The sequence below is a fragment of the Narcine bancroftii genome, chromosome 7 (genome assembly GCF_036971445.1).
Source record: "Narcine bancroftii isolate sNarBan1 chromosome 7, sNarBan1.hap1, whole genome shotgun sequence".
NCBI lineage: Eukaryota > Metazoa > Chordata > Chondrichthyes > Torpediniformes > Narcinidae > Narcine > Narcine bancroftii.
Window position 1 is genome coordinate 82,166,905 of NC_091475.1, and position 17,347 is coordinate 82,184,251.

The 17,347-nt window shown below is 43.2% G+C and overlaps 1 protein-coding gene and 1 long non-coding RNA gene across 4 annotated transcripts in view; one reads left to right on the plus strand and one right to left on the minus strand.

Moving 5' to 3' along the window:
- The window catches only part of ubac2 (UBA domain containing 2), a 256,211-nt gene extending 241,376 nt beyond the window's left edge, over positions 1-14,835 (minus strand). For all 3 annotated transcript variants that reach the window (XM_069890517.1, XM_069890516.1, XM_069890515.1), the window contains exon 1: positions 14,609-14,835. In XM_069890517.1, the coding sequence (XP_069746618.1) occupies positions 14,609-14,639 (31 nt within the window). In that variant the 5' untranslated portion in view covers positions 14,640-14,835. The remainder of the gene's footprint in view (positions 1-14,608) is intronic.
- LOC138739078 (uncharacterized) overlaps positions 14,379-17,347 on the plus strand; it is a 38,630-nt gene continuing 35,661 nt past the window's right edge. The window contains exon 1 of the long non-coding RNA XR_011341985.1: positions 14,379-14,608. This is a non-coding gene — a long non-coding RNA (uncharacterized lncRNA). The remainder of the gene's footprint in view (positions 14,609-17,347) is intronic.

A 17,347-nucleotide genomic window follows, 5' to 3' on the forward strand; every position in this document is an offset into this window, starting at 1 on the left:
AGGGAACCAAGTTAAACTTACATAGGTCACATCCACAGGCAATTTGAAAATGAAAGTGGCTGACCCACTGAGCCCAATGATGTCAGCACTTGCGTGGGTTCACTGGGCAGCCAGCATCCGAACATCCGGCAATACCTCCGTTAAGTACATGATGCGTCATTGCAGGGGCAGGATCCCCCTTAAATTGCTTCCAGCACCTTTGCCCCAGTAATTGTACCTGGATCCCAGGAGCCCTATTTTGAAAGACCATCAGCCACCCCACATCTGTCCTGTCAAGACCATGAATTGTATACTTATGAATTAAATCATCTCCCATTCTCCTCCCAGCAACACTTCAGTGCTTCACCCACCTAACAAAATGGTGAGTCTCGTAAATGATGCATCATTATTTCACCACCAGCTCATTTCATCTACAGTTCATGTCAGATTTCTTCATTTATGGGAGCATGCATAGACATCCGAGATGGGCTGAACCCCAAGAGCCTGCCGGTCAGGTATTCCCTAGTGAACTACAGATAATCCTTGACCTCCGACCTAAACAAGTTAGTCCACCCGCATACAAGATGATTTTTTAAAAATCTTTATTAAAATTAATGTACAAGTACATATTTTGTATTAAAAGTACTGTATACAGCAGTCTCTGCTCCCAGCGGCAGCTCAAAGTCCCTGCTCTCCGTGGCAACCAAATGTCCCTGTTCCCTGCAGCAGCCTTAAATTCCCATTCCCTGCAGAAGCCTGAGGTCCCTGTTCCCCAACTCATGACCAACCCAAGTTACAACCAATTCTTCAGTCCCCATTGCAGTCATAAGTCAGGGACTACCTGTACTCGCTGTCAGCCAGATAAACTCTGCCTTTTACTTTTGCTGTATAATTGCAGCTCAGTCTAGCAGATCTATTGTCATATCAGTGATGTACTGGGAACAATATCTTGCCGGGTTGGAGCTGGACCCAGCCACACTTTGTGATTGCTCTCATTCCTCTCTATGAGTGGCCCACAGCAACAGAAAGCAGGCAGCAGGTCACCAGGAGAGAGCCAGACGGAGGCATTATTATAAAAAAATATTTTTTTCTGTTGCCCTACTTGCATGTTTTGTCCAAGTTTTAAATGGTTACCTGTAAATACACTAAAAAAAGGTGCACGATGCACCATCAATCACTCAGGATAACATAGTATATCCCTACTGTTCGCTTGTCCTGCACTGAGTTGCAGGGGGCTAAGGAACAGTCACAGGAGCCTGTGGGGAGGGGCCACAGGTACAACTTGCCAATAGGTCTGCTTGACCAGATAATTAAACATTACAGTGGTTTACCATGGTAAACAAACACATCTTTTCCCATCATGGTAATGGAATGCTGGATCACCCCTTTTCACACAGACAGCGTTCCGGCACTGTTACTAGCTCTGCTGCCGGGGAAAAGCTGAGATTGAAATAACCCCCCCCCCCCATTCCGTGTCAGTGCTTTTTACACAGTAGGCGTAGCGTAAAAAGCCCACAAATATTCCAGAACAAAGTGGCTGTGTAAAAAGTACTATTGACTCTGGAGATGAAACAATGCAAAGATCTGCCCAATTTAAAGAGATTCCAATTATTCTGCTTCCTTGCTTGCAAATTTACAAATTTACAGGTATTTCTCAATTCCCTTCAGAAAACTTCCATCATTGCTGTACTGAAAATGATACCTTCTTCTATAGGTTTCCACTACATTAATTGCATCTTAAATAAAATGCTCTTCGAACTACCAAGCAGCTCTCTGTGCACTGAGAAGGCCTTGAAAATTTTTTTCCTGATGCACATCTTAGCATTTTCAGTAGCTAAGCTTTGCCTCATTCACTCTCTCCGAAGGAAATGTGAAACTGGACCCCTCTCACGTGGACATTAAAAAAAATGGTGTCCTGGCCAATATTTAATTCTCTCACGAACAATACATTTGATCATCATATTGTTAGCGGAAGCTTGCTGTGCATTAATTGCCTGCCAAATTTATTACTTTCAACTGGGACTATATTTTTGAAGTATGCCATTACTGTAAGGCATTTTGATAAAGGCTTTGTATGATCAAAGGCATGAAAGAATTGCCAAACTCTATTTTCATCTGTTCTGCCTATCGTCACAATTTAGGGTTCATGATAGAATTTCCAGATATGCAGCTAAAAAATAAGACAAGTATGGTAATGATTACTTAATTAAAGCCAAAAATCCCTTGTTCTTCAGACTTTGCTCAATAAGCAATCCTTTGATATCAAAGATCAAATTTTTCTGTATCATAACTAAACATGGCACACAATGTCTGGCAGTCTAATCGTGGCATCCACTAACTTACATCCTATTGTTATAGTAATACTGTATAATGAAACATGCAAATAAAGTTGTTATAAATCAATGCATACCAATGGTCGAGCCTCAACTGGTACACTGCTCAGTGGTTCTGTTCAATGCATCACACTTTATGAAACATGAGGGATCTCGGAAGGAGTGCTTTGTAAAACAGGCAAGAATATATGCTTATGTCCATTGATCCGCGTCCTTTTTAATACAGATCAAAAGTGACTGCTTTCCGTCGTATAGAACAACAGGAAAAAGTGAAATTGTTTTTTAAATCAGGTTATCTGGAGTTCTTCTTCACTACCAGGATAAAGAGAAGATTTTAGGGCAGCAGGGATGGGAGCGGGAGGGGAGGGTCCAGTGGACTATGAGGGGGGGGTCCCACAGAATATTAGGGGGGAGAAGGTTTTATTCTATCCAGATATAAGTGTGGTGCTATTGAAGCACAGTTTGACCCAGTCAAAAGGAGCCTTAAAAAAAAAATTGAGTTATTCAAGAGGGAAATGTTTATGCGTATTTTGGTCAATATGGTTCATAATGTGAATTTTTTTTTTAAATTTTAAATTGAGTTTATGCTCCATCACCAAGCAACGCTGAAGATGGTGAGGGTGGGAGGGGAAATAAGTTTTTTTTTAAAGGGATCCAAGAACCCTGCCACCACTTCAGAATTAAATGTAAATGTAAATAAGGTGGAAAGAGGGAACCGGGGGAATGATGGACTGTAAATATTGTAATTATGATAATAACATTATGAAAAAAAACTTACCCCCTCGTAGTTATTTAAAGATGACTGTATATTTCAAGTAAAGAATTAATACAGGGAGCTCAAGTTATGGGTGGGAAGACTAAGCAGTAGATGGGTGCATTGGGCACTTTTCAAAATGGCGGGGAGTTGGCGCCAATAGCTTGGAGTGGGTAAAGGTAATCCAGGAGGTAGAAAGTGGGGGTGGGGTTTGGAATTTTTTTTTTAATTGTTGGTTTCAGTTTTTTTTTAATGTTTGCTGAAATTTTGTTTCAAGCATGAACGTCTGCGCCAGGAGTCGGAGGAAAGCAAAAGGGACAAATGATAAGTGTCAAAGGACAAGGGGGGAAGGGGGGGGTTTAAAGATATTGAGAAGAGCCTGAGGTAATGGATAGATTAATTACCCCCTTAAAAAAAAGGGAATTTTAAAATGGATAAGACAGGGAGTGTGAATATGGGAAAGGGACCAAGTGCAGACAACGTGCTTTACTTTTCCTTTCAGGTTTTTGGTTCTTTTGTCCTTTAGGTTTCATTTTTTTCCAGTTTTTTTTCCCTCTTTTTGGAGGTGTATTCATCGTTTTTTTTTGGGGGGGGGTTTTGTATGGGTCCTATGATGACTGGCATTGAGATAAACATCAAGTGTATTTGTAGCGATGATCGGGGGAAGTGGGGGGGGGGCAGGGGTGGGGATAAATACAGACTGGTTGTTGGAATATGGATGTTGGAAAGATTGAACTGTTTGTTAAATTCTGTGAGTCTATAAAAATCAAAAATAAATTATTCAAAAAGTTAACTGAAGTTTTGAAAAGGTGTTCAAAGACAGAGTTCTTCAAAATCTATTTTCATTGATAGTATCAGGGGAGTGCTATTTGGTTATCAAAGAACATGAATTTAAAATAACAGGCAAAAGAATCAAGATGGGACAAATTTTTGTCACCAACCACTCCAACGATAATTCAATGAAGTTTAAAACAACATCACCTTTAAAATGTACACAACTTATCAGAATAGGCAACTTTAGATCATAACTAACACTCTCATTTTCTTGTGCAAAGTACAATTTAGTTGATCCCATTTATACCTTGTCTCAACCCACCTTTTATTTTCTCACACTTCTTTGTTATCACCTTCTGCCTTGCATCCTATCTTATGACCTGAAAATCTGAGTGAACCAACTGGCTGGAATTACATTTTCAACCTTTCACTTCAACAGAATTTCCATTGTACCAGTGCCAAAAGAGCAAGATGACCTGCTTCAACAGCTATTAGCCTGTGTCACTTGCTTCCACCATGATGAGTTGCTTTAAGAGGTTGATTATGGAGCAGGTCAACTCCTGTCTCAGGAAGGACCTCATCCCACTAGTCCTCCACTCTGTGTTAGATCACCTAGATCATGGGAACACCTACATGAGGCTGTTGTTCAGCGACTTCAACTCAGTGTTCAATACCAATATACCTGAAAAACAGGATCAAACTAAAAGGTCTAGTGCTCTGTTCATCTCTCTGCAACTGGATCCTAGACTTTCAAAATTCATCTCCTCCTCATTGACCTTCAATTCATGGGCACCCCAAGGCTGTGCTGTTCGTCCACTACTCGAGTCCCTGTACACTGGTGACTCCATAGAGAAGTTCATCTCCAACACAATCTAAAAATTTGCTGTAGACACCCCAATTGTTCCCTAAATAACTGAAAATTATGAGTCAGAAAAAAGGATGGAGATCAAGAATTTGGCTTCAAGAATCTGGCTGAATGGTGCTAGAACACAACTTTGCTCTGAATATTACCAGGAACAAGACGTTAGTGTGATTTTAGGAAGGGGAGAGAGAAAAACCACATATTGAAGGGATGGAGGTGGAGGGGGTTAGTATCTTACTTCCTGGAACTCTATATATCAGAAGACCTCTCTTGGAGCCAGTACTTCAAGGCAATCATTAAGAAAACATCCCAATGCCTTATTTTCATAGAAGTCTGAGGAAATCGAATACTCTAACAAACATCCAAAGAGCCACTGGGCAAAGTATACTGATTTGAGTGCCCAGGAATGCAGAAGGCGATGGAAAGTAACATGTCCATCACAGGCACCGACTTCCCACTCTTGGAAGACATCTATGTGATGCACTGCTTCGAGATGGCAGCCAATATCATAAAGGTCCTCGTCACCTGGTCACATTTCCTCACTGCTAATTTCATGCATAAGGTACAGTAGCCTGAAGACCAGCACCTCCAGGTTTAAGAATGGCATGGTTAGCTTTGCAGTTAGCGCAACGCTGTTACAGCGCCAGCAATTGGGATCGGGCTTTGAATCCTGCACTGTCTGTAACAGTTTGTACATTCTCCCTGTGTCTGTGTGGGCTTTCCCCAGCTGTTCTGGTTTCTCTCGCCGTTCTAAATGTTCTGGGGGATATAGGTCAATTGGGTGGCACGGGATCATGGGCTGAAGGGGCCTGTTACCATGCTGCAGGTCTAAATTTAAAATTCCAGCGGTTATCAGGCTCTTCAACCTCACCTTATTTTAATAATCAAACTATTCTAACTCCACAAAAAGGACTGTCTGCACTATTGTAACATTTCTTCTATCTTACACAATGCTAATGGTGAAAATTGTATTTATCTCTTTTTAATTTAATGCATATTTTTGCACTTGCGATTTCCCCCCACAAAGTATCTGTTCAGTTGCAAGGAAGAGTCTTAGTGCAGATGCACATTGTACTATATTGCAATTAATGCATTAATATTATTATTCCTTTGGATATTTTAGCAGTCCAGCTATCCAAACCCCTCCCCCCTCATTCTTTTCTGTGGCTTTGCATTTAACATCTATTAACTTCTCTAATGATATTTCATTAACCTACTAAACTCATTGCTCTCTGACCTGTCGAAAGTTTCTAGCATTTAACGTTTACATTATTTGCAGCATGTCTTCAGTTTAAGTCAACACTTTTCCACACAAGCGTAGTTTTAGATACACATTTCTTCCTCAACAAGCAGGATGTCAGTTTGACTCTGAAAACACCCACAAAGAAAATTGAGCAGCTATAATTTACAATGCCTAAAAGAGTTTAAAAGTTGGTCAAACAAATAAAAAAGTACAGATCAGTGCCCTCCATAATGTTTGGGTCAAAGACATGTTTTTCCTTTATTTATCCCTGTGCTCCACAGTTTTAAATTTTTAATCAAACAATACACATTTGATTAATGTGCACATTCTAGATTTTATTAAACATTTTGGTTTGACCATGTAGAAATTACAGCACTTTTTATCCATAATTCCCCCATTGCAGGACACCATAATATTTGGGTCATTTGGCTTCACAGGTGTTTGAAATGACTCGAGTATGTTAAATCGCTTCATGGAAGAGCTATAGGCTTGTTTCTAAGCTTTTGATCACCTTTGAAGTCTGTGGTTGCCATTTTTCAACATGAACACCACCGTTGTGCCAAATGAAAGTCAAAGAAGCCATTATGAGGCTGAAAAACAAGAATAAAATGGCAGGAGACATCACCAAACCTTAGGATTACTAAAATTAACAGTTTGGAACATCATTAAGAAGAAAGAACATACTGGCGAGCTCAGTAATCACAAAGGGACTGTTAGGCCAAGGAAGACCTCCAGTGCTGATAACAGAAGAATTCTCATCACAATTTTTAAAAAACCCAAATACCTGTCCAACAGATGAGAAACACTCTTCATGGATTTTTTATTCTGACAAATTGAATTATCCATTATGGACACATTTAGAATTGAAATCTATACAACAGAATTTTTTTAAATATTTTATTTAAGTTCTAAGAAAATACAGAATGTAGGACTCAACAATAATACATTGAATATAAAAACATAGAAAAAGGTCCGAGAAAAAAGGAGAGTCCCTCTTCTCCCAGTGCCCCTTTCCCAGATTTGAAAGAAAAGGGTACAGGCAGCAAGGAATAGAGGGAAATAAGAAAGAAAATAGAAAAGAAAAAGCAACAGGAGCAAGGTTCAACATCTCAAGAGTCACGTCATTTTAAAAGTATTACATTTCTAATAAGAAGTTGTAGCGGTGGCTACCCTGCTAACTGACGGGTTGAGTTCAGTGAGCAAAAACTGATTTATTGCAGGCTGCTTGGCTGGTCTTATACCCCCAGCCCGGACCTGGCTGAGAACCATGCTGGGGGGCACAGACGTCACTGGGGCGTCACGTGGGTCCCCAAGCGCAGGTTTCTGAGCCCGGTGCCAAGGTCGTGAGGAAAACCCCAACGGTGCCATTTTGGATGGCTGCCCCACCGCATGCGTGACAAGCGGGGCCGGTTCGCCTGCCTAATGGCGTACCGCCACAGAGTATACTAATTGACAAATATCAAAATAAATTATACAATCTGGGCATTTAAGTAATCTAAATAAGATTGCCAAATTTCAATGAACATACTATATCTATACAGCAGTATTTAATGCCCTTTTTATTGAGTACCTCTCTTCCATTTAGCTTTTCCAAGATCAATACAGGTATACCTAATCCAATACTCAAACATACATTGCGAATCTGGTTCCAATTTTTAAATTTAAAAAAAAACTTGTTTTATCTCGTGCTATTTCTCAATTATTTTTTTCGACTATCAATAATGGATCAACCTTTCTCTGTATGGAAAATCAAAGGTATTATTTATTTAGCAAATTTATTTAAGGAAGGTTGTGTAGCCGACACTACAAAGAAACACACACACACACACACACACACACACACACACACACACACTGTGGCAGGTTAAGCTCACTCCTTTATTAGCTTTTTTAGGGCTGGAAAGGCTGCTTTTATACTTTTCAAATTCCTGCCAATTTTGCTGATTGACTGAGTCAGCCATATGAATAACAATAGCCTTGCATATGAAGGCCCTTCTTCCCCAGCCTGTTTCTGCTGAGTTAACTGGGCAGCTTGACCAACGCCCTTTTAGGGCTGTTGGTCTGATGCTGCCCCAGCCTCTAACCCCACCGGTTTGTGTCCTGGGAGTCGCTTTGGCAATCTCTGTCCCCATCTGCTGCCGTGCGATGTGTCGGCCTGATCTCCGCAATTGTGGGCTGCCACAGTTGTTTAATATCTTTGGAACAGTTTGCAAGTAAATATGACTTACCAAATATTCATTTCTTTAGATATTTACAGATTACAAATTACTTAAATACCATATTTCCAGACTTTCCATTTGGATATCCACCATGTCTAGTTGATAACATTTTTCAATTGAAATCTTCTCAAAAAGGATTGGAATTATATACAATAGAATATTGAAATTACATCCAGTAATTGGTAAGATTAAAAATGTATCTATATTTTTTTTTCGAAATTTATTTATAGTATCTCCATACATTCATTTCAAATTGACTTAGTATAATATTACATAATAGATACTACATAATTTTCAAATTTTCACCCCCCCCCCCCACCTCCCCTAACCCCTTAGGAAACCACCTTGTGGTGGTTAATTCCCAAAAACCCAAATGGGTGTGGTATAAACCACAAGTGGTATATGACTTTCGGGAGCAGAAGTACCACCCCCTCCCCCCCCCTCCCCCAGGCAGACAAAATACACGTATAAACCGAAAAATCATCATTTCTTATATCCATAAAACCCCGGTCCATCAATTTAACCAATCTTATTCATAAACTCTTTTTTTTGAAAATCCGAACTTGATATTAAATTTTGCACCCTTTCCACCCTCCCAACACTGAGTTAAACATTGTTTACAATCAATAAAAGCTTTTTTTTAATTTTTTTTTTCAAGTCTTCCTGAATTTCATCCATTGAATTAAAACACCTCTGAACATCCCAGTTCAACACCAAATCTTCCATTCTTCTCAGTCTCAAGTTGAATTTGTAGCTTACTTTCAAAAAAATTGTTTTCAAATCTTTTAAAATTTTCTTGAACATAATTCCTTCGGTCTTGATCTTCTAAAGCATCAATGTTATTCATAAGTTCTTTCTTCTATGTTTCCCAATTTAATATCAAATTTTCCACTTTGTCAATCTTCTCAATGTTAAGTTGAAATTATTGTTTATTTTCAAGAAAAACTTATTCAAAATTTTTAAACTCTTCTTGGACATTGCTCCTTCAACTTTAATTTTATAAATCATCAATCTTGTTCATAGTTTCTTTCTACTGAGTTTCCAAATTTAATAAAGTTTCCGTTTTTTCCAATTTTCTCAATATTAAACTGATCTTGTTGTTTAGTTTAAAAAAAACCTTTTCAAAACTATTAAAATCTGTTTGCAATGTATGCATACTCACAGAAAATAAATTCACTCTTCCAATATTCCATCCAAAAAAAAATCACTGATAAACCTTATTGCAGGTCAAGGAGTTCCATATATATGTTTATCTTCAGAAAATATTTCAAATATTTCAAATCAACATTCGTCGCCATCTTTCAAAAAGGAGTCCGAAATCAACTTTAATAAGTTCTGTTCTTGAGAAAATTCCAGCACCAACTCTGGCTCTGTCTGGGCAAATAGGTCAAATTTCTTCCAAAGTCAAAGAATGTAATTTTGTTCTGTATTTATAGATATTCCGATATTCCATCCAAAAAAAATCACTAATAAACTTTAATGTTATCTGGATTTTTAAAACTCACGGGCAACCAATGCCAATTACTGCAATTTATCTTCATAAAACATTTCAAATCAATATTCATCACCATCTTTCAGAGGGGTGTCCAAGGCCAGCTTATCCGACAGTCCAATTAATGAGCTCCGTTCTTAAGAAGATTCCAGCCTTGACTCCGTGGTTCTGTCTGGGCAAGTAGGCCGAGTTTCTTCCAAAGTCGGAGAGTGTAGTTTTATTCTGTATTTGAACTCTATTTTCCTTAATCTTTGTTGCCATTTTAAACTAAAAACAATTGATAAACAAAACAAAGACTTTTAACAGAAAAGAAAAATTCTTAAAACGGGCATTTATATAACTGCCTGGGGGAGACCGGGAAGGCACATCCGCTCCCTACGCCATCTTGTCACGCCCCCCATGTATCTATATTTTTGATGTCATTTCTGTCTTCACTCAGAGCAGTAGAGGGGAGACCGAGTTTATACTGTTTGAAGTTTTATATACACATTGTTATATTGTATTTTCAGTTTCATTCCCTTTTCTTCATTGCACTGTTGTTATTATAAAAACCAATAAAAAAAGATTGAAGAGAACACTCTTCAGGACGTTGGTGTGGATGTGACATTGACTACTGCCACAAAAGACTTCATGAACAGAAATACAGAAGCTGCACTGCAAGATGCAGAACACTAGTTAGCACAGAAACAGGATGGCCATATTAGTTTGCCGAGAAGTATTTAAAAGAGCCTGCAGATTTCAGGAAAAAGGTCTTCTGGGCAGATGAGACCAAGATTAACCTGTATCAGAGCGATGGCCAAAAATCCAAAGCATACCACCTCATCTGTGAAACATGTTGGTGAGCTGATGTCGGTAGCAAAATGAACTCTGAGTTGTATAGGAACATTTTATCTGCTCAAGTTGGAGCAAATGTCTCCAAACTCATTTTAATGGTTCTTCATTCCACAGCGAGTCAATGATCCCACTCATACTGCTAAAGCAACAAAGGAATTTTTCAAAGACAAAAACCAGAAAATTCTTGAATGGCCAAGTCAGTCACCTGATCTAAATCCAATTGAGAATGCCCCATGCTGGAGAAAATAAAGGGGACAAGCACCCAAAACAAGCAGGAGCTGAAGATGGCTGCAGTCGAGGCCTAGCAGAACATCACCAGAGAAGATACTCAGCACCTGGTGATGACCATGAATTACAGACTTCACGCAGTCATTGCATGCTACAAAGTACGAAACATGACTGTTTTAATATACACACCATTGCTTTGTCCCAAATATTATGGTGCCCTGAAATGAGAGGATTATGCAAAAACAGTGCTGTAATTTCGACAAGGTCAAACCAAAATGAACACAAATACCCTTAAATAAAACCTGGAATGTATTTTAATCACATGTAAATTGTTTGACTACAAACTGTGGAGCACAAGGGGCAAATAAAGGAAAAAGTGTCTTTGTTCCAAACATTATGGAGAGCACTGTTTATTTGCATGGGTATTTAAAATAAAATCTCAAGATCTCTGCAGCTCAAGATATATATTTTTAAAATGTAATTACTCCACTAATTTAGTAATCACAGGAGCCAATTTTCATTCAAGCTTCTACAATAAACATGGAGTAATGCATAAAAATTCTTATTCTTATTTTGATTATGAGTGAGGAATAAATATTCACCAGGAAACAATGATGCCCCTCCCCACTTAAAAAAGTATTGAGAGCATGTTTCATGTGTAAGATGATGGGTGGTGTTATGTCTCCGTGTAACTTGGGAGGCTTCTTAAATAACTTAGGGATGCAAGATTCAAATAACAAAAGAAACTTTACTTACTGATGCCTTCCACCATCTCAGGGAACTGTTCACACACTATCATATCCATACACCCCACAGTGGTGCACTACAGTTACTATAGTGAAAGGGTATATTCTTTCATGGTTACAAAATAGTTCACATTTTCCTGACTATATATCCCTCCTTCTCAAGATATAGAAAAAATTTAGTGTTCTTTATCACTTTATTTCTAGTGCAACTTAAGAAACTGAACTTGTACCCTAGTTTATTTACACAACTATTTTTAAATAGTTCTTATCGATATCACACTGGTGGCAAATCTTGTGGATTTGGCTGCGACCGTTGGGTTCTGTGTTGCTGGTACACATGTAGGTGCTTGGAAGAGTTGTTTTATATCTCCTTCCATTTAGAAATTCTGCTGGAAACTTCTCGCCAGTCCTTCAAAGTGTTGCCCGTAAGAAGAGCTAGTGTGTGTTTCACAGTTTGCACTTGTCTTTCAATGGCATTTGGAGTAGTATGGGGATGATGTCATGATAACAAACCCATACTCTGCAGCCAGCTTTCTGAATTCTTGTGATGTGAACTGTGTTCCATTGTCACATATTACTTGCTAGGGGATTCCTTGTTCAGCAAGGAGAGCTCTCACTTCTGAGGTGATAGATAATGCTCTCAAGTCTTTCACTATTTTGACAAATGGCCTGGCAGGTACTTCTGTGGAAATCATTTCCTCTTTTTGTTGTGTGTTTCTGTTGATCCTTTTGGATAACTTCTTCGCCTGGATCTCATAATTGACAGATCAACTGCAACTCCTGGCAGCTATCCAGACAGAGAATTGCTGGTCCGTCTGCATCTACCACGTTGAATGTACAGAGGATGTTCTTTCCCTTATGGCAGCCATTGATCTTAACTCTCCCTAGCTGCTTCAACACGAATCCACCATAGTCCATTAATGTAACATTTGCTGTTTCCAATGCACTGTCTCTTGAATACCCTTTTATTATGTTCTCTGGGAACATCTGGCAGTAGAGTCTGAGTGGAAGGATGTTGCTTTGTGATCCAGTATCCAGCTTCACCTTTAGGTTAAATATCGTAGGCTTGTTTTGGATTGTCCTCTGTATATGGATCCTTGTGTGCAACTTGCTTCCTTCTTTCATCTCACTCGACATCTCGTGAAGGTGTATGGATTCTATGTCCAGTATCTGGGTGTCGAAGTCCCCATTGTTGTTTCCTTTTCTGTGGTGGATTTTCTTGTCTTTTTTCTTCACTCGTATTACTGTTTTCTTCATACCAGATTTGCACATTTTCGCCCAGTGGTTTGCTTTACCAGAGGCTCTACATTCAGAACCCCATGAGGGACATTTGTTTCGGTCATTGAAGAGGTGTTGTCTGCCGCACTTCCTGCAGGACCTGGCGGTTTGCACTTTTCTGATTGTATTCTTTATAGGATCAACCTTTCCTTCTCTTTGCTGTGGGTGGGTCTGCATAGATAGGGAATTCATTTGCGTCCTTGTGGCTTCGAAGGCTCTGGCCGTGTCTACAGCTTCGGCCAGCTTCAAGCTATTCTTCCCTCTAAGAGACTTTTTCACTTCAGGATGGGCACTCCCCCATATTAGTTAATCAACTAATCTTTCTGCTATATCCTTACATCTTCATTTTGCAGCAACAATTTTTTAGTCTTCTGAGGAAGTTATCAACAGGTTCATCTCTTGCATTAAGCCTTGAAATTCATAGCATGATTAGACCTGGGTTCAAGGTGAGAAGCAAACTTTGTAAATATCTGCTCTGGATCATTTTTCTCCATCTCTGTAAGCTTCCAACTATTAAATAAGTCAAGGCCTCGCTCCCCTTCCAGAGAAGTATGTAACTAACCATGTTGCATTTTTAAAATAAATTTTGAATGCTAAATTGCACTTCTACTGAAACTTTTTTAACAATTCACAATGTCTTCGGCCTCCATCACTGGTTGAACTGCTGTTGCTCCAGCCACATTGTTTTTTCAGTAATTTTTTTTCTCTTCTTCCCCTCTGTATTTCAGTGACTTACACTTACATTCAGTTGTATGGCTTTATTCTTGTTCTCTTATACCCCTGCCACCATGCTATGTGTTACTTGGGACACTTCTTCAACAACTTAGAGATGCAAGATTCAAATAACAAAAGAAACTTTACTGACTGATGCCTTCCACCATCTCAGGAAACTGCTCACACACTAACATATACATACGCCCCACAGTGATGCACTCCAGTGAGAAGGGTGTATTCTTACGCGGGTTACAAAATAGTTCACATTAGCCTGACCCTATAACAGGTGGTGGTGTTGGGATTAGTAATGCCACATGCCTCCGAAGCAAGAAACAGAAGTAAATTTAAAGGTTTGGATTTATTTCGCTTCTTTCATGGCCTTTTTGTCCTATATTTGCAAACATTGGCTGCAAGTTTACAAGTTTTTATTGTTCCCCTCGTTTGACACCACGAGATTGGGAACGGCATCACTCTTCCTTCACGATGATTGTTAGAAAAATAGAGGGAAAGGTAGGGCAAAATAAGTGTTGTGGAGTAGGTTTACATGGGTCAACAGAACACCATAGACAGATGGGTGTGTACTGGGCTATAATGATCTTTGCAAAATATATCACATTCTTTCAAAACTGGAAGTTTTGTGCAGAGAAGGGTTCCATAATGAAAGGAATGACAAGGTCTTCTGTTTGTAACCTGGGTTTAAGATGAAGATGGATCCAAGGGGAATTCCGCATCGCTTCCAGACAGAGATCTTCTGCATCCAGAGAGCTGGAATGGGGATCCCAGGTGAATGGGGATCCCAGGTGAATGGGGATCCCAGACCCCTGCGGAATTCTCAGTACTGTCCCTTTCCAGTGCGGCGCTCCCTCAGTGCTGCATAGGGCTGTGAGGCGCTCCCTCCGGCCCGTGCGGATCTCCCACAGCGCCACCCCCCGGAAGGAAGGCAGCCCCATCCGCAGCACCAGGGCTGAGGGGGCTGTCCCGCGGTAGGAGTCGGCTCTGCCGGCCGCATCTGCCCGCGGGCCCGAGGAGGCGCGGAGGCCTGAGGCTCAGGCCCCGGCCCCGCCAGGCTCTGCAACACTTTGCTGCCGAGACGTGGAGGCAGCGCCCACGCCTGATCCGCCGCCCTCGCGCTCCTGGAGCGCCGATACTCACGTAGGCCGATGGAGCTGGTGCCGTTCAACATCGTCCCGCCGGTCCCGCCCCCGATCACCCGCCAAGGGCCAGCCCCTGCCGTATGCCGCGCCTCTCCGCGGGACAGGCCCCTGCCCTCAGCCTCGGCCCTCAGCCTCGATCCTCCGCGGACCGGTCGGCCCACCTGCTCCCATTCACAAGCGAGGCCGGGCCCTGCCCTCAGTCATCCCGCTCCGCCACTTCACACCCCTCCCTGACGGCCCCACCCCAACGCCCCATCCTCACTGACACCCAGATATCACTGACACCCCCACCCACACTGACACCCCCACCCTCACTGACACCCAGATATCACTGACACCCCCACCCACACTGACACCCCCACCCTCACTGACACCCAGATATCACTGACACCCCCACCCACACTGACACCCAGATATCACTGACACCCCCACCCTCACTGACACCCAGATATCACTGACACCCAGATATCACTGACACCCCCACCCACACTGACACCCAGATATCACTGACACCCCCACCCTCACTGACACCCAGATATCACTGACACCCAGATATCACTGACACCCCCACCCACACTGACACCCCCACCCACACTGACACCCCCACCGACACCCCCACCCTCACCGACACCCCCACCCTCACTGACACCCAGATATCACTGACACCCACACTGACACCCAGATATCACTGACACCCACACTGACACCCAGATATCACTGACACCCCCACCCACACTGACACCCAGATATCACTGACACCCGCACCCTCACTGACACCCAGATATCACTGACACCCGGACCCTCACTGACACCCAGATATCACTGACACCCCCACTGACACCCCCACCCTCACTGACACCCAGATATCACTGACACCACAATCAGACACCCGCACCCTCACTGACACCCAGATATCACTGACACCACAATCAGACACCCGCACCCTCACTGACACCCAGATATCACTGACACCCCCACCCTCACTGACACCCGCACCCTCACTGACACCCAGATATCACTGACACCCCCACCCACACTGACACCCCCACCCTCACTGACACCCCCACCCTCACTGACACCCAGATATCACTGACACCCCCACCCACACTGACACCCAGATATCACTGACACCCCCACCCACACTGACACCCAGATATCACTGACACCCCCACCCTCACTGACACCCCCACCCTCACTGACACCCAGATATCACTGACACCCAGATATCACTGACACCCCCACCCACACTGACACCCCCACCCACACTGACACCCCCACCCACACTGACACCCCCACCCACACTGACACCCCCACCGACACCCCCACCCTCACCGACACCCCCACCCTCACTGACACCCAGATATCACTGACACCCACACTGACACCCAGATATCACTGACACCCCCACCCACACTGACACCCAGATATCACTGACACCCCCACCCACACTGACACCCAGATATCACTGACACCCGCACCCTCACTGACACCCAGATATCACTGACACCCCCACCCTCACTGACACCCCCACCCTCACTGACACCCCCACCCTCACTGACACCCCCACCCTCACTGACACCCCCACCCTCACTGACACCCCCACCCTCACTGACACCCCCACCCTCACTGACACCCCCACCCTCACTGACACCCAGATATCACTGACACCACAATCAGACACCCGCACCCTCACTGACACCCAGATATCACTGACACCCCCACCCTCACTGACACCCGCACCCTCACTGACACCCAGATATCACTGACACCCCCACCCTCACTGACACCCGCACCCTCACTGACACCCAGATATCACTGACACCCCCACCCACACTGACACCCCCACCCTCACTGACACCCCCACCCTCACTGACACCCAGATATCACTGACACCCCCACCCACACTGACACCCAGATATCACTGACACCCCCACCCACACTGACACCCAGATATCACTGACACCCCCACCCTCACTGACACCCCCACCCTCACTGACACCCCCACCCTCACTGACACCCAGATATCACTGACACCCAGATATCACTGACACCCCCACCCACACTGACACCCCCACCCACACTGACACCCCCACCGACACCCCCACCCTCACCGACACCCCCACCCTCACTGACACCCAGATATCACTGACACCCACACTGACACCCAGATATCACTGACACCCCCACCCACACTGACACCCAGATATCACTGACACCCCCACCCACACTGACACCCAGATATCACTGACACCCGCACCCTCACTGACACCCAGATATCACTGACACCCCACCCTCACTGACACCCCCACCCTCACTGACACCCCCACCCTCACTGACACCCCCACCCTCACTGACACCCCCACCCTCACTGACACCCAGATATCACTGACACCACAATCAGACACCCGCACCCTCACTGACACCCAGATATCACTGACACCCCCACCCTCACTGACACCCGCACCCTCACTGACACCCAGATATCACTGACACCCCCACCCTCACTGACACCCGCACCCTCACTGACACCCGCACCCTCACTGACACCCAGATATCACTGACACCCCCACCCTCACTGACACCCAGATATCACTGACAACCCACTCACTGACACCACAATCAGACACCCCCACCCTCACTGACACCCGCACCCTCACTGACACCCAGATATCACTGACACCCCCACCCTCACTGACACCCAGATATCACTGACAACCCACTCACTGACACCACAATC